The following is an 18378-nucleotide window of genomic DNA, read 5'->3' on the forward strand; positions in this document are numbered from 1 at the left end:
AACTCAGGAGTCCCTTAGAGAAGCTCATGGACCTTCAATGTGGCACCTCCCTGGTGTTGTGCATTTTAACTCGGGGCGGAGGGTGGGGGGAGGTTCCTCTTAGACAAGTCTTTTCTGTGCCTAATCAAGTCCAACAAAGTTAAAAAATAGTACATATTGGGCTGGGATTGTGGCTCAGCAGTAGAGAGCTTGCTTAGCACGGGCGGGACCCAGGTTCGATTCTCAGCACCACATAAAAAAATAAAGGCATTGTGTTGTGTCCATCTACAAAAAAAAAAAAAAATTAATTAAATAAAAAAATAAATAAAAAAAATTCTCTCTCTTAAAAAAAAAAAAAAAAAAAAGTACACATGGAGCTTCCCTAATCTGGAAGTCTATAATCTGAAAGACCCTTAAATCTAAAACTTTTTGACTCTTCTATGATAGTCTTCTAAAAGTTTCAGATTTTGAACCATTTTGAAATCTGACTTTTTTCAGATTAGAGATCCTCACCCAGGATAGTCTATGCAAATATTTAACAATCTGGAAAACTTCCAAATCCGAAAGACTGCTGGTACTCGGCATTTGGGATAAAGGTAGTCCACCTGTATTATAAATCTATAGACACACATCACATTCAGTCTCTTGGGGACAGCCTGTTTCAACAGAAGACTTCTCCACCTACAGCAAACTAAATTTAAAAAGCCCTGCCAACAGCTGAGATGCTGAAAGATAGGCCACCCCAGTGATGGTGCTGCGACTGTTGCCAATTACTCTTCCACAGCTGTTTCTACTTGTTGGGATATGAAAGAGGCAGAGTACCGACATGAACACCATTAACAAATTACATTTTTCATTTCTGGGGGGAGCAGATTGGGAGGCGGGCAGTCTTGCTATATTGCCTATATACTCTTACTCAAACTCTTAGTACTGAGTAATCATCCTGTGTCAGCCCCACAAGCAGCTGAGACCACAAGCCCGTGCCACCATGCCCAGCCAGCACATCAATAGAAATTCAATTCTACGGCAGAAAGGAATGCTGGAAGGCACCCAGTGTGCAAGGTGGAAGGTGGACTGGAACTACAGTGCAGAAGGGACCACAAGCTCCTGCACAGGCAGGCAGGCTGGCTACGAGGGCAGGCCCGCCTGATGGGGAGCCAGCAAGGAGCAGAGCGCCCAAGCATACCTGCCAATGGCTCAGGCATACCCAGCAGTGTTCCCGATGGAGGAGAGAAAAGGTAACCCACCTTTGTTGATCACCAAAATAAGATGCAGAACAGCTGTGAGGCACACAATGCCTTCAATGTCTCCAGAAATCACACACGCCTTCAACTCATCCAGAAATGACCTGTAAAATTAACAAGCATCTGGCTTACTCCACAGGACGTGCTGATAACTACCAGAACAATAAACAGGAGGTTCATCAATAACCACACCACCGTTTGCAAGGTGGGAAACTAGCTGAACTCTTCCCATACACTGTACTGAGTGCACCATGACATGCAGGTCAGGCACTGAAACCAGGTGTCCTTGCTGGAGAGAGCACAGCACTGGCGGGTTAAGAGAGCCTACACCCGCCACCACATGACTCAGAGCTGCCGAAAAAGGTGCTCTGGGTTTTTCAGCATTCAGGGCACGCACCTGCCATGAGGGCCTGAGGTGTCTGCCGTCTATAGAACCATTCCCTCTGCACCGCCAGTGCTCTGTGCCACCCAGACCCCGAGATTTCAGCCGTGGATTCCCCACATGGGCCGGGGAAAAGGGTGACAGCTACTCATGGACAAAAGCTGCCCTGATGTTTAACCCAGTAAGGCGTCTGAAAGCACATGTGCAGGGAGCTGCACTAGACGACCTCATGTTTCCTCCTCAACTAAATGCTACTTATGTTCGCATGACAAGACAATGGAGGTGAACATGCTGTACAGGAGAACAGGGGTTTTCTTTATGTAAGTTTCTTGTAAACATCTTTTTATCACTGAAATGGGGGGGGAAAATCCATGGAAAGTTTTCGTTGCAGAAGAAAATGCACCTTTCCAAATGTAAGAGTGATGGGAAGAGCAGGAGCTGTCAGAGGAGGCACAGCCAGGCAAGCCTCAGACCCGCAGAGAGGACAGTTACCTGACCACGTCCGGAGACTTTATTACTATTCCTATCAGGCATCTTGAAAACTGGGGAAGGTCAGAAAGGCACTCTGGTGGAGTGAGCTCTTCCAAATCAGAAATCTAGAAAAAGTTTCAAGTCAGTAGGTTATAAACTGAGGCTGGGCTAAGGCTTATTTTACATTTCTCTGAGCTTTCCGCTACACCTGAGAAAGCTCTCCAGAAACTCGAAAGAATGACTTTCAGTAACTATCGAAATGTCCACAATAAATATGAACAATCCATTATTGTGCACCAGGGAGTCTTAGTGAGACAGAGATAGAAAAAAAGAAAAAAGGTCTTTTGTGCTGGATGCGGTGGCACATGCCTATAATCCCAGCACTGAGAGGGAGGCTGAGGCAGGAGGATCATGAGTTCAAAGACAGGCTCGGCAGTTTAGCAAGGCCCTAAACAACTTAGCAAGATCCTGTCTCTAAATAAAACTTATAAAAAGGGCTGGGGATGTGGCTCAGTGGTTAAGCCCATATGGGTTCAATCCCTGTATAAAAAAAAAGTCTTTTGTTTTGGGGTCATATGCTATGAATATTGTGTATTTATGCTAAGTCTTAACTCCCTCCTTTTCAGAGCAGATCAGGATCTCCCCTGGCCTGCTCCATTTCCTGGTGAGTCTGTGTTGTGCCAGGCGGGGCATGCTCTGCCTAGTCAAAGGAAAAGCATGCTTCACAGCCTGCACAGGGCAGAGTCCTTCAACAGCGCTCTCGATAACCAAGGCCTTTACCATCAGCCACGAGGTTACACAGGTGCTTCCCTGGTGAATGAAAACCACCGGCACACAGCTCTAGGGAAGGCTGTATCCAAAACTGCTCTGCAGGGCTCGAATATTAATCTGGATGGTGAAGTCAGCCACTGTGATATGTGTAACGATACTATTTATCATTAGAATGCTTTACATCTAGAGCTGTGTTGCAAGGGCTTTTCTGATACTATTAGACAAAAGATTGTTAATTATGGGTCAAGATTCCTAGCCCACATAGAAGTACAAATAGGACCACAGCAGGAGGGTGGAAGGGTTCTACTGGTAAGAGCACTGCTAAATCCCCAGCAGGGACCTGGCACGGGTGGCTGTGGAAGGCAGACTCTGATGACTGCACCTTGCATATGGAAACGTCTAGAGAAAGCACTCAAAAGTACACAAAGAATAATGTGAAGTCAACAGAGAAGATACTAGAGTAGCAACACCTGATTCATCAAAAAAGAGCAAGGAAAAAAAATCTGAGAAAGTCACAGGGCAGATGGGACCAGCGGGAACAAATGGTGAGATGGTCAGCTTAGTCCCAGTGTGTACCCAGTAAGGAAGCCCCAAGCACAGAGGGAGGGGGACGGCTGAGTGGAGCACGGCCAGCAGCAGGCACACACTTGGCCTCATCTTCCTGTCACTAAGGCAGACGACCTCCTGTCCCACTATAAGGAGGCCCTCATTCTATTTCATGCTTATAATTTAGGGAACACCTTAGGCAGTTTATATTCTCACAGTCACGCACTGCACAAGACCTTCCAGCCACCCAGGGACTGCACCATGCCAATGTCCCCTCAGACTGTGCCATCTGGCACACGCACGGTGGAGCTCTAGAGCGCATCCCCACTGGCAGGCAGACTCCAGGAAGTGGTACAGGAAGAGTCGCCCAACAGGGGTCACGGCGTGTCCTCGTGGTTAAGTGGCACATGTGTGTGTAAACCCAACTCTCCCAGTAGGAATCCCGTCAGAGCCCACCTTTCTGGGCTGAGACCCTGCTGTTAACTCCCATGTCCTCTTACATCACTACCCACCTCCTCGTGGTCTCTTTGTCAACTGCCACCCTGATTACATAGCTCTTCAACCAAATCGGCTAATAATTTTTGTATTAATGATAATCACCCTCTATTCATCCACAGCTACTATGAGGAAAATAAGATACTCTGTGGGAATGAATGAATTATCAATTTATCCTATCAGGAATTCAAATTTCCTATGCTTAAGAAATTAAAAAAAAAAAAAAGGTCAATCATACAGCAGGTGGAGACACAAGATGTTCTACACAAACACAGCCCGGTCCTCCTGCATTCTGCTCACCCCCGACTATCCAGGCTTTAGGAAAGAATGTTTTTTGTTTTGTTTTGTTTTGTATTTTTATTACCGGGGATTGAACTCAGGGGCACTCGACCACTGAGCCACATCCCGAGCCCTATTTTGGATTTTATTTAGAGACAGGTTCTCACTGAGTTGCTTAAGGCCTCACTTTTTGCTGAGGCTGGCTGTGAGCTTGCAATCTTCCTGCCTCAGCTTCCTGAGCCGCTGGAATTAAGAAGCATGTGTCACCCCACCTGGCTAGGAAAGAATCTTAACAGAGATGGACCCATTCGGACCTCTAAGGTGTGACTAGCAGATGTGTTCAAGGTGAGCCAGCCCATAAAGGCTGTGTTTGAAAACTCAAAACTGTGCTGCTGGTAGAAGCAGCGTTGTGGACAGTCAAGAAGGGGCACCACCGTTTCAGGATCCAAATACTTTACCTTCCGCAGACGGTGACTCATCTCCACCACAGGCGCAGCAATCAGAGTGGAGAGCACGCCCCGGTGGACAGGAGTGTCCTGGTGCCAGGACTGCACGGTGGTTATGAATGCATGAAGAGGGGTCTGGACAGAGTAAAGGAGCTGCAAGGAAACAGAGGCTGTCCTCAGTGGAGCTGCAAGCCAAGGTTACCTAGGACAGGCAGACCCTGAAATGAGGATTCCCACCGTCCTCCCATGGTGCCAGCGCCAGGAAGCTTACTTCCCTGCCGTCAGAGCCCACCGGGCTCCCTTCTGTGGCTGACTCAGACGTGACCAAAGCCCACTGGAAACCACCATTTGACATTCCCTCACCAAGAGCAAACAAAAACTTTTGAAGACAGACGAGTCAACAGTAGTCAGGGAAAGAGGGAGGGAGGGAGGAGGAAAGAAGAAAGAACCATAGGGAGAGACATCGATGACATCAAACCCAAGACAACGTGTTCTGGATGAGGCCACTCAACCAACGTCAAGAGGCGACAGGAACACGAGGTCTTGGCATAAATTACTTTACACAAACAGATCACAGACACCAAGACACAAACATTTGAAATGAATTCAAGTACACACTAGAATAGGAAAAATATGGCAAACAATCTTCAGTTTTACCCATCAGCTAAGGATAGAATAAAATTGAAATCTTTAGTATTTTAAGAATGTTAAATAGAAAAAGAATGGCTCTCCAATAACAACACGACCTTGTCCAGGAACCGGCACTGCATTATCTTTAGGAGTAAAACAAATATGGTATATGGGTTTTGTATGAGTTCCTTCTTCAATAATCCCGCATCACTTCAATTAATGCAAATTGCTTCCAGGCAAGGTGTCTACTCATTCCACACATAATCAAAAATTAGCACTTTTCAAAAGCCTATTCTAATCCCCTCAACAGGCACAACTACAATGCCCCAATAAAAAAAAAAATGTGTCGGGTGGGGGTAGTCTATTCTATCTGGATATTTCTAGCAGTAACCGTTGCTGGGAGGCTGGGGCGATCTGTTCTGCTTCTTGCTAGAGCCCTCGGTGGAGAGTGTCTGAGTGGGCCCTGCAGCACAGACACTGGCCCAGCCCTGCAGCAGATGCATGGGTGAGGGCTGGGCCCACATACCTGCCACTGGGTCTCCACAAGCCCAGCCCAGGGACCCAAGAACACCTCACCCACAGCACAGCCCACCACGAGGGTGCCAGTACCTGGAGGCCTTCTTCTGGTTGCTCCCTGAAGCTCCGTGCAATAGATTCCAGCATTTTCTGAAACACTTTCTGGACTGTATCATACAACACTGTAATGACCTCATCTGGATCTGGTTTCTGAATCCAGGAACTTCCTGTCACCTCTTTCAGAATGCCAAGAAGCAGTGAGACATAAAAAAATCCCTTCTCTGGAAAGGTAAGAAGAAGAATCAGTCACATGATACACACGCCCAATGAAATCTCTTAACATGCGTATCTGAAGGTAGATCAAAGGAGCATATAACTCCATGTTGATCAGAGTAATCTAAATTCTTAACCTAAACTGAAATATAAAAGCTTTGTCTGATTTAGGTGTGAAACCCAATGCCCTCAGCCACTGAGCTGTGTGAACACAGGGCAACATGGCAGTGAGGCTCCTCCCACACCCCGTGACTTCTCCCAGCTAAGAGTGAAGTCAACATTCAGCTTCAACAAGCACCCCAGAGCGAGGGTTCTGTGGTTAACACTCGGCAGTAGCATATTTATTCTCTTTCTTTTCCAGGTTTCTCCTCACTGGGCTGCATTAATTTGGTAAAATTTACTCCTGTGTAAACCTGATTATATTATACTATTCATCCTTGAAACCCTGAATTTTCATCTTTGTTTTGTACACTGAACTATAAAAGCAGAGCCAGCTCCTGTGAGCTTTGTGGGTGAATCTGACACACCATCCAGAAGCAGGCTGGGCCTCATCTGTATGGCCACAAGGCCATGTTGTAAGGTGCTGTCCTAGAGTCCACCCCGTACTTAAAATATACCCCATTAGGAAGCATAGGAACTGTGAGCGCAGGCAGTTAGCTAGAGGTGAGCAGGAGGGTCTGACACGGCAACTGACCCGGAGGCAGCAGTCTCACTGCACCTTCCATAACGGGGTCATAGGCTTATGGGCACATCATGCTCTCAAGGCCACATGTGTGCCAACAAGCGGCTGAGGGTCAGCTGATACTTGTGTGACTTTGTGCTGGTGGTGCTAGGCCAGAAAGGGCAAAATGACCCAAGTCATGCCATCAATTCTACACAACACTGGCGCCTGACTCGACCCACAAGGGGCAGCAGCTACACTAAGTGCTGGGCTGGGAAGCCAGGCTACCTGGCTCTCCAGGGCTTTCCGTCCCCTCCAGCCCCACCCTGCAACCTCACCCAAAGACCAGAGCCTCATCATTCGGTGCATCTCACCTTCCCTTACCTTTCCACTCCCTTGCAATGACCTGCTCTAGACACCATCTCTACCTTGCAGTACCTGCGTTTCTGTGCCCAGGGAACAGTCCTAACCCTAGGCAATCTTAGACATCACCCTGTTGACCCTCAACCTCCAGTAACAAGACTTCTCCTGTGAGACCAGCAAGGAGACAAGGACACGGGCCTGCAAGCACCGCAAGCAGCACGACAGAGCAGAGGCATGGGAAGTTCTGCCTCAGACCTCTGGATCCACCTGCAGAAAGGAGATCTGGTGCCACCTCCAGGCCTGAGGTTCACAGCTCAGCCAGGATCAGCAGCAGATGTGGATCTCTAAGCCCACAGCAGAGATCTTCAAGGAGCTGCACTCGGATGCAAAGAAGGTGCAAGGACACACTCCTCACAGCTCCTAGTGTGGAAACGCCCTCAGTGGGGCAGGTGAAGGGGCACTGTGCTCTGCAGACCACAGGCCCACAAACCAGAGGACCTGTCCTCTGACATCCCCCTCTGCAGGGGTCGTCGCTGTGATGCCGGCAAAAACATCCAGAAACTCTAATTCAGAACCCTGTTATCTTCAAGCATATGTGCCTCATAAACCTAGAACAGAAGAGCACTGGTCAGGCCACCTGGCCGCCTGCAGACATGCAGGATACACAGCAAGGAAGGACATGGCAGGTGCTGGCCTGAGGCCTCTGCAGGTGACAAGAGTTCTCAGCACACTGCTAGGCAGCCTGAACCTGAGCGTCTTGGCTCCGAGGGCTCTCCCCAGAAGCTGATCTCTTTAGGATGCCCCTGGTCTGTAAATCAACAAGTACTTGCTAACAGGGAGGGCAGCAAGCCATAGCACCAGCCTGGCCTGAGCCCCCCGGCCCCCGCCTCAGATCCCGCTCCACCAACCTCCTTCACCTTTGCACTCAAGATAGTCTCCCACGGACCTAACCTTCCTTTTCACCTGCGATGGTACTTTTCACCAGGAGACGTTCTCCTGTGAGTCCTGCGGCTTTGGTTCCTGACTCTGCAGAGCGGCCATGCTTCTGAGGCACACGCATGCGCTAGTGGGGGCACCTGGATGCCTGTGGCTGGCTTCAGCTATGTCCCAGGAAGACCCCTTCTTTGGTCCATGTCAGTGTGGAGAGTACCATAATCAACATCAACATAAATAACTTCTTAAATTACAATGGTTTCTTGACTAGGACTCTCTCAGGTTAGGAAAAGGTCCAGCCAACTACGGACTGCAGGTCTACCAGGCTGCACTGCCAAGCAGGACTCCAGCTGCAGGAGAATGGCTGCACAGGGCACCCCATCTGGGAGCGCTGGTTACTGGAATGTGTGGGTACAAAGTTCACAGCTACGGTCAAGTCGGGACCTTATTTTGAGGAAAAAGACATCATCATGTAATGAAGCTGGAGACCAGGACTCTACTCAGCTCCTCGGAAAAGAAGACATTATAAACACTAGAAGTAGTCCTTAGAGGAAAATTATTCGTAAATAAGTTTAAAAAAATCAATCATTCTGACTGTTCAATCATCGAACTCAAGTACAGAACATAGAGCTTAAGAAAAAAGGCCACTGACCACAAACAATACTGGCTCTGCTTTAGGTGTGGGCTTTACCTCTGGGAATTCTGAACCAACTCCAGGGCCTGGACCACGTCCCCGCTCCAGGACCACCCCAGCACCAACTCCAGCAGCAGCAGAACGAGACAGGATGAGACCCTCTCCTGTTGTGGGGCTGCATGACCAACGGGCTCCCCTCCAAGCGGCTGCAGTGTGCCCAATGCAGCTTGCCACAGGGAAGGGTCCTCAGCCTCACCCAGCAAGTCCAGGCCTACAGAAATGTCGCCTTCAAATGCTGAGGCTTCCTGGGTCTCAGTCACTCTCAACAGTTGACCTCACGGAGGCAATGGGGCTGGAGGCTGGCTGGGGCTGGGAGTAGGGTTTAGGGGTCACAGCACAAGAGTACTCTTCCTAGCCAGAGACAACACTCAGAAGGTGGAGGGACAGGGCAGCAACCCCAGATCCCAGGCCCTCCAGGGCACATCACATGCTACCATGCTTCCCATACCACACCAAGTACACACCATGCTTCCGACCATTCTCTGACACAGACTCCAAGCCTCTGGTGGCCAGGACCTCAATGGCTCAGGTGGCTGCCCTCTCACCGCCTCACTGAGCACATGAAACTGAGTACCTAGCAGCAGCAAACAGGGTGCCATGTGGCCAGCTGCCATGGGCTACCTACACTACCTATCCTTGGTCCTGGGGGGCATTACCCAACAACTCCCAGCTCACCCCACACCAGCAGCACAAAGCCAGATCCTAGCCACCCAGGGCTCTTCTGCCAGATTCCCTGCACAGGAAATAAGAAGGGGAGTCGGGATGGGTTGGGGCGCAGCAGTAGAGCGCTTGCCTAGCACGTAAGAGGCCCTGAGTTCAATCCTCAGAACCACATTCATAAAAATAAATATGTAAAATAAAGATATTGCATCCAACTACAACTAATAAATAAATAAATAAATAAAAATATTAAAAAAAAAAAAAAAAAGAAGGGTAGTCTGCCCGGCTGTGAAGCAGAAAGCAGGAGCAGTGTGTCTGGCACCAAAAACACCTGTGGACGTCCTGGCAGCCTCAGCCAATAAACCCTTCTTTTGGTATAAGCTGGTTGCACATTTATTTATTGTCACTTGAAAGCCAGAATCCTAGCCCACAAAGCACAAGAGGGACGGGCAGGGGACTAGCTATGTTGCCATAAATAGTCCTTAAAGGATGGAATATACTGTGCCTGTCTGCATGATTCCAAGACTCCGCTGTAAAAGCTGTATCTGGAACTGGGGGTCTCCGAGCCCAACCAGGACGACGTCTTTACAAACAGTCAGGTAGGTCTGTAAGAGACAGATAAGGTTCACCGGCAGAGCTGTTAAAGAGGACCAACCAGGCATGACAGAACTTCTCCTATGTGATGGATCACTTCTCAAAGTGGTCCGACACAAAGATGTTTCTAAAGGAATCTCTGTGAGGATACATTCTCATTTCTATTGCCTTAAGAAATCTAGAGACATATTAGATGTGATTCCACCAACCTAACCAAATACCTATCACATGCAATGTGTGAAGCTGCATTCATATCACACAGCCTGGACTTTGCACAAAGGAAAACTCCAGATACTTAAGTGCCACTGTGCACACTTACAAGGACCCAGGCCATGGTCTGCAATGACACATGAAGCAGGGAACACAGCTGTGCACAGAGCACACGGTTGGAGATGGCGCCACGTGCCCAGATGGCTCACCTGGATGATCTGCTGGTAGACAACCCTCTGAAGCTTCAGATGCTCTTCCTCTTGATCTTGAATTAAAGGCAAAACTTTGCTTTCTAGCCAAAACCCAGTGTCTTCCAAGATGGACAGATGAACTCTCCCTTCTGAGCAGAACTGTGCAACACAAAACAGCAAGGTGGGTGGTAAAGAAAGTGCCTCTGAAGGGAGCTGCTCGCACCAATGGGCTGGGGCCGCGCACCTTGACCTGCAGGTGAATGCTCAGCCGGCAGTGCAGACTGAAGGCTCGCAGGGCAGCTGCTTGGCTGAAGTGAGGAGGCTTCCCACCTGGCGACCGCAGAAGTGATTCCAGATCTACCTGCAATGTCACAACCTCAGTGCCACATTCTGATTACCACGTCCCCATATCGTCCTAAGGCAAGTACCATCAGGATGCACAGGGGAACTAGAGGTACCCAGCTCTGGTGAAGCTGACCTCTGCTGTCTCTCTACCTGAACGCGAACAGCTGAGTGGGCCCGAGAAGCACACAGCTGGCCCAGCAGGACAGGTCCACAGGGTGTGCACAGAGCCCCATGTGCCCTGCCCTACCGGGCGCCTGGCTCTGCTAAACTACCACATGGGATAAGAGCAGGGGCAGGTGCTATTCACTGCTACAGGAGTAGCCAAGCCAGCCAGGAGGGAGGAAACAGGTCCACAGGGCGCTGAGGACATGAGGAATTCACACACTGCCCAAGGTTCCTGGAAAAACCAAGGACTTCAAGGGAGCCAGTGTTTCCTCCAAGTCTTCCTGGACTGGCATGCTGAGCAGGGATGACCCACCCACCAAGCCCGGGGCCCCCAAAACCTGGGCAGAAACGCAGGCTTCGAGCAGGTAGAAGGCTCTGCTGAACTCCCCTGCTGTCTCAATGTCCTTGTGGACTATCTGTCTTCATTTCTTTCAGCTCAAAAAATACTACTGCACCATCAATAGCAAAACTTCACATTTTACCTGTCACTGCTACCACCATTCAAAATCACTCAACTTTCAAGGAGAATGTTACCTTTGACATCTCAAGTGCTTTCAAAAGATGGTTAAGTTTCTTCCAGGGCATGGAGAGCAAGCACTCCCTATTCTTTGGATGGGTCAGCAAATACTCCAAGTAAACCAATGCCAGCTCAGGTTTCGCTGGGCGCGTGTCATGGATTTGCACTTTGCGTTTGGATGCTGGATGACTCTGAAGGGGAACAGAGGCGTTAAGTGGACAATTACAGCTCAAGCCCCAAACAGTTGTCTGCACTGGCCTGGCTCCAGAGTCATGGCACGCACCTGGGTCTGGGGCCGCTCCCTGGGCAGCCAGTCATCGATGAGCTCCAGGATGTGCCCCACCTGCCCCCACGAGCAGAGGCAGTCCAGCAGGGTGCAGTAGCTCCTATCTGCTGTGCCCTCCTCCTGGCTCCTCAAGGTGGAGACCACACTGCAGCTGGGAACGCCAGGTTCAGAGAGCAGATCAGTATCCTGACCACAGTCCTCCTCTAAGTAGCTCTGTATATTCTGGGCTCATAACACATCTCAACCCAGAAGGTCAGTGACGGCGGTGAGCTGGATCTCGAGCTCTGTACCTGAACACGAGTGTCACCACCCCAGGTGCTACAGCGCCCAGACTCCCGAGGGCAGTCCTGGTACTCGCCCTCATCTCTCCAGGGCCCACCCGCACAGGGAGGGGCCACAGCATGGTGGCTGACTGAAGCCAGTGACCCGGCACAGTGGTGCTGAGATTCTTACTTTACTGTAGCATACCTGAATGGAGGGACAGCAGATGCTGGCAGGAAGGACATCAGCATAAACAAAGGGATCTTGCAGCGATCATCCTAATAGCACAGGACGGAAAACAAAACAAACAGGGTGACTGACACCAGGACGCCTCACGACCCATCTCCAGGGCTGCCAGTGAGCACTGCAGCAATCCTTCACCGTACCAACTAATCCCACTGGCCAGGAGGGAGAAGATGCTTCCTAAATCAAGTACCCTGCAAGTGACACAACTCCAGGACTATGTAAATACGCAGGCTCCAACTCGGCCCTGCAGGCAGACCAGTCGCCAGAAGAAAGTCCCTGCTGCAGTCCCCAGTGTCCATTCCTTAATTTTTATTCTGTAAATTCTATTTGTGCTTTTTAGTTACACATTGGAGTGCATTTTGGATTCCACTCTTGTGGTTGTACCTGACGTGGAGTTTCACTGTGGTGTGTCCATATACATACAAAGGAAAGTCATGTGAGATTCGTTCCATTGTCTTCCCCAGACCCACCCCCTCCTTCATTCCCCTGTCTGCTGTTATGTGTTAACATAGGCTCGCTTTATGCATTTCAACATATTATACATGGAGTATAACTAATTCTCATTAGGATCCATTTTTGTGGTTGTACACGATGTAGAGTTTCATGGATTGTGTATTCATATATGAACATAGGGAAGTTATGTCCCATTCATTCTTCTGTTTTTTCCTATACCCACCCCCCACCCTTCCCTTCATTCCCCTTTATCTAATTCAAAGAACGTCTATTCCCCAGCTCCTTATTATATGTCAGCATCTACATATCAGAGAGAATACCTGGCCTCTGTTTTTTGGGGATTGGCTTATTTCACTTAGCATAATAGTCTCCAGTTCCATTCATTTATAGGCAAAAGCCATAATTTCATTCTTCTTTATGGCTGAATAATATTCCATTATGTATATATACCACATTTTCATTATCTACTCTTCTGTTGAAGTGGTACCTAGCTAGATTGTTTCCATAGTGGGTGCATCATTGTAGTATGTTGATTTAAGTTCTTTGGGTATATACTGAGGAGTGGGATAACTGAGTCAAATGCTGGTTCCATTCCAAGTTTCTGAGCAATCTCCATACTGCTTTCCAGAATGGTACACCAGTTTGCAGTCCCACCAGCAATGTATGAGTGAACGTTTTCCCAACATCCTCACCAACATTCACTGTCATTTGTATTTTTGATTGTTGCCATTCCGACTGGAGTGAGATGAAATCTCAGTGTACTTTTAATTTGCATTTTTCTAATTGCTAGAGAAATTGAAACTTTTTTTCATGTATTTGTTGAATGATCATAGTTCTTCTGTGAAGTATCTATTCAATTCCTTTGCCCATTTATTGATTGAGTTATTTAGAGGTTTTTTTTGTTTTGTTTTGTTTTGGTGTTTCTTGAGTTCTTTATATATCTTGGAGATTAATGCTCTGAAGTGCAGGTGGCAAAGATTTTCTCCCACCCTGTAGGTTCTCTTCACATTCTCGGTTTGTTTCTTTTGCTGCTTAGAAGCTTTTTAATTTGACACCATCCCAAATATTGATTCTTGATTTTTACTTCTTTTGCTTTAGGAGTCTTATTGAGGAAGTCAGTTCCTAAGCCCACATGATAGAGAGCTGGGCCTACATTTTCTTCTAGTAGGCATAGGATCTCTGGTCTAATGCCTAGGTCCTTGATCCACTCTGAGTTCAGTTTTGTGGAGGGTTAGAGATGGGGGTTCAACTTCATTCTGCTACATATGGATTTCCAGTTTTCCCAGCATCATTTGTTGAAGAGGCTATCTTTTCTCAGTGTATGTTTATAGCACCAATGTCTAGTATGAGATAACAGTGTTTATGTGGGTTTGTCTCTGTGCCTTCTACTCTGTTCCATTGGTCTCCATGTCTGTTTTGGTGTCAATGCCATGTTGTTTTTGTTACTATATCTCTGTAGTATAATTTAAGTTCTGGTATTGTGATGCCTCCTGTTTTTCTCACTAAGGATTGCTTTGGCTATTCTGGACCTATTATTTTTCCAAATAAATTTCGTGACTGCTTTTTCTATTTCTATAAAGAATGTCATTGGAATTTTAATAGGAATTGCATTGAATCTGAATAGCACTTTTCATAGCATGGCCATTTTGACAATATTAATTCTACCTATCCAAGAACATGGGAAGTCATTTCATCTTCTAAGGTCTTCTTCAATTTCTTTCTTTAGTGCTTTGTAGTTTTCATTGTAGAAGTCTTTTACCTCTTTTGTTAGATTGATTCCAAAGTGTTTTGTGTTTTTGTTTTTTTTTTTTGAGGCTATTATGAATGAAATAGTTTTCCAAATTTCTCTTTCAGATGATTCATCATTGGTATATGCGAGTGCAATTTATTAATTAGTGTCAATTTTATATCCTGCTATTGCTGGATTAATTTATGAGTTCTATAAGTTTTCTGGTAGGTTTTTGGGTCTTCTAAATATAAAATCATGTCATTGGCAAATAGGGATAGCTTGAGCTCTTCTTTTCCTATTCTAATCCCTTTAATTTCTTTCTTTTGCCTAATTGCTCTGGCTAGGGTTTCAAGGACTATAATGAACAAAAGAACATGGTAGTGAAAGAGGGTATCCCTGTCTTGTTCCAGTTTTTAGAGAGAATGCTTTCAGTTTTTCTCTGTTTAGAATGACGTGGCCTTGGGTTTTAACATATATAGATGTCGGGGTATGATCCTACTACCCCTAGTTTTTCTAGTATTTCAAACATGAATGATGCTGCATTTATATGCTATGTTGTATATGAACATGAATATTATATACTGAACATGAATGGATGCTATATTGTTACCAGGCACCCATCAGATCCCACAGACACACCAGAACCAGAAGGAACAAAATTCCATGCTGTCATTTCCTTTAAAAACAATAATAGAGCTGGGGTTGTGGATTAATGGTAGGCACTCACCTAGCACGTGCGGGGCCCTGGGTTTGAGCCTCAGCACACATAAAAATAAATAAATAAAATAAAAGTATTGTGTCCAACTACAACTAAAAAAATAAATATTAAAAGAAAAAAACAATACTAGCCAGGCGTGGTGGTACATGCCTGTAATCCCAGCAGCTTGGGAGGTTGAGGCAGGAAGATCTCGAGTTCAAAGCCAGCCTTAGCAAAAAGGGAGGTGCTAAGTAACTCAGTCAGATCCTGTCTCTAAATAAAATACGAGAAAGGGCTGGGGACGTGACTCAGTGGTTACGCGCTCCTGGTTTCAATCCTCAGAACCAAAAAAAAAAAAAAAAACTGATGAGCTGAGTGCAGTGGTACACCTGTGATCCCAGATACTAGGGAGACTAGGGCAAGAGGATTCCAACTTCCAGGCCAGTCTCAGCAACTCAGCTAGACTCTGTCTCAAAATAAAAGTAAAAAGGACAGGGAATATAGCTCAGTAGTAGAGCACCCCTGGGTTAAGCCATAGTATAATCAATCAAAGCAATACTCATAAAAGGAAAAAAATTAACTGTACACTTGGAATCCTGAACTCTCAGAAGAGGAAAACTATTGGGAAATTCTACAAAATGAACCAGAATATCCTTAGAAAACAGTGAAGATTGCCAGGCACTCACAGCTTCGGAGCTCTGAAGCCAGTCTAAGCCTAATCAGAGCACACAACCCAACAGCAGGCAGACACTGTACCAGGCCTCCCGGGGCAGCAGCACCCAGTACTGTGGTGTGCTCGTGGATAGCAGCTTTATTAGAGCTAGCAATAATGCAACAGTACAGAGCAGATCTTGACTGTTCAGATTCCATTGAGAACACACCTACAGCAAAGATCTTGGCTGGGAGAACAAGAAAATAGTGGATCCTAAAGGGACAAGAAGAACTTTTCCTGAAAATATACATGAAACAAAAACATGAGAAGTTGGGTCCTGATGTGTTGTGTCTTGCCATTCAGTCACAGTGGCCCACCCTCCCCTGACTCCCAGTAAGGGATATCTTCTTTTTTTGGTAGTACTGGGGATCAATCCAAGGGCCTCCCACATGTGACACTGGTTTCTCAGTGTCACATGTGGGTAACATAATTGAGTTTTTAGACTTACTGATAAATTTGGCAACTAAGATGACTTGCCTTTGTGGTAGGCCATCTTCATTTCAGAAGCAGAAAAGCTTAGAAACTTGAGAGTCCCAGAAACAAGACTCATAAAAACTACACAGCCCCCAGTTGCACATAGTCAGCAGTAAAGCCAAGAATGACGTTTAAGCAGAAAAGGGTGGTTCATAAGACCTGGGACCTTTCTATATTTAAACTATGCTTTCTATATGGTTGGGCAAAAAAATACGATTTCACCTCTTAGATATTTTAAAATTTGGTTTTGAAACCTGAACTTTGTGCAGGGCTGGGGATGTAACTCTGTGGTAGAGCACTTGTCTAGTATGCATGAGGCTTTAGGTTTGATCCCCAGCGCTTCAAGAAAGAAAAGAGGCTATTTCTTCCTCTGGAGTTGGCTTACAATCTCCCTTGAATGTGCATCTACTTTCCTAAATAAACCTCTCTTTAAGAAAAAGAAAATAGGGCTGTGGATGTGGCTCAAGCGGTAGCGTGTTCGCCTGGCATGCACAGGGCACTGGGTTCGATCCTCAGCACCACATAAAAATAAAATAAAGATGTTGTGTCCACTGAAAACAAAAAAAAATAAATATTAAAAAACTCACTCTCTCAAAAAAAAAAAAAAAGAAAGAAAGAAAAGAAAAACATGAACTTTCTTCAGAGTGCCAAGAAACAAAAATTCCTTTCATCCCAACAGAAATCACACACATGGAGAGCATGGTGCTTGTAGGGGCTGGGGCCAGGGGATGTCAGCGAGAGGACACGAGTTCCAGTTAGACAAGAGGAGTCAACTCAAAGGTCTACAGCAGCACACAGGACCACAGTTCACATAACGTATTATACGGTAGTCTCAAGCCCTAGTAGCAAATGTTTACATGTTTTTGCCACAAAAAGCAGCTGGTATGTGGGTAACACACACGTTAAGGCGCCAGATTCACCCACTGCACGAGGCACACATTTCCAAACACCACGTGGACACCATAAACGCCCTGTGTACGAGTGTGGCCAGGACTCACCTTAAATACCTTCAGGTACTCAGGAAGCACAGAGGCGAACTTGTTGACAGTATAGACCTTGGCCTCTTTATTGTTTTCCAGACTTTTATGGATGCTCTTCCAGAGAATCACAATGATTTCTAGTAAACCTGCCATGGACGCAACATCATTCACCGACAGCATTTTGTCCAGAACCTAAGACACAAATACTATTATTGTGACAGCATCTGACAGCAGGTGTTACAAGCCAAGAGCACTGTCCTCAAAAGCACATCTCAGATTTACAGGCCAGCTACTCTGAAATCTCAACAGAACCGGATTGTCTATTTTCGAATCTCTACTAGGGAGGTCAATTTCCTTCAAATGCCACCCAAAAAATAAGTTCTCAATAAACTGCATTTAACTTCCTTTAAAGAAACAGTTTACGAGGCTGTGGTTGTGGCTCATGGCAGGGTGCTTGCCTCCCACACGTGAGGTACTGGGTTCGATCCTCAGCACCACATAAAAATAAATAAACAAAATAAAGATATTAAAAAAAAAGAAACAGTTTACATGAATTAAAACTCTTTTAAAACCAAAAGACGCTACTTGTCAACACAAACCCCGAAACGAATGAAGGAGCGACAGGCTGTAAGCCTGCCACTGGCCCTGCCTGGGCTCTACGGGATGCAGCACCACAGCCACCTTCCTCTGCGGTCGGCAGCCCACGGTCCTAAACTGGAGGGACACGTGCTCGCCACCTCCAGCCACCAAGTCAGGGCTCCCTGGTCTATTCTGACATGAAGCTTCCTGACCTCGAGCTGGTATGTGGGGACCACACCCCTGCATGCTCACAGTGACGCACACACGCACTCTGACGAATCCCCTCCGGCCTCGGTACAGGCACCCTGCCTGCCGGCCCTTGTTGCTGCACACCAGAGACCACACTGCACATGGCCGCCTGCAGACACACACTGGTGAGGTCCACCAGCGATCCCTGTAGGAGGCCTGTGCATAACAACATCAGGACAGTCAGACAATCTGTTAAGTGACCAATGCAGCAATTTCCTTGAAGGAAACTGCCTTGAGATGACAAGGATGAGCCAGATCAGGTTTGGGTTTGTTTGGCTCGTTAGTTGTTTGTTTTGTGCTGGGGACTGAACCCAGGGAGTGCTTTATTACTAAGCCACATCCCCAGC

General features: G+C 46.9%; 1 protein-coding gene across 5 annotated transcripts in view; it reads right to left on the minus strand.

Moving 5' to 3' along the window:
• Positions 1-18378, minus strand: part of Ncapg2 (non-SMC condensin II complex subunit G2) — a 60143-nt gene that overhangs the window by 8315 nt on the left and 33450 nt on the right. For all 5 annotated transcript variants that reach the window (XM_015502360.2, XM_048785469.1, XM_015502361.2 and 2 more), the window contains 11 exons: positions 17222-17395; positions 12120-12190; positions 11649-11802; positions 11383-11556; positions 10583-10699; positions 10357-10497; positions 9849-9948; positions 5853-6040; positions 4626-4766; positions 2098-2201; positions 1227-1327 (listed from right to left, as the gene is read on the minus strand). In XM_015502360.2, coding sequence (XP_015357846.1) covers positions 1227-1327; positions 2098-2201; positions 4626-4766; positions 5853-6040; positions 9849-9948; positions 10357-10497; positions 10583-10699; positions 11383-11556; positions 11649-11802; positions 12120-12190; positions 17222-17395 — 1465 coding nt within the window. The remainder of the gene's footprint in view (positions 1-1226; positions 1328-2097; positions 2202-4625; positions 4767-5852; positions 6041-9848; positions 9949-10356; positions 10498-10582; positions 10700-11382; positions 11557-11648; positions 11803-12119; positions 12191-17221; positions 17396-18378) is intronic.

Source organism: Marmota marmota, unplaced genomic scaffold (genome assembly GCF_001458135.2).
Source record: "Marmota marmota marmota unplaced genomic scaffold, marMar, whole genome shotgun sequence".
NCBI lineage: Eukaryota > Metazoa > Chordata > Mammalia > Rodentia > Sciuridae > Marmota > Marmota marmota.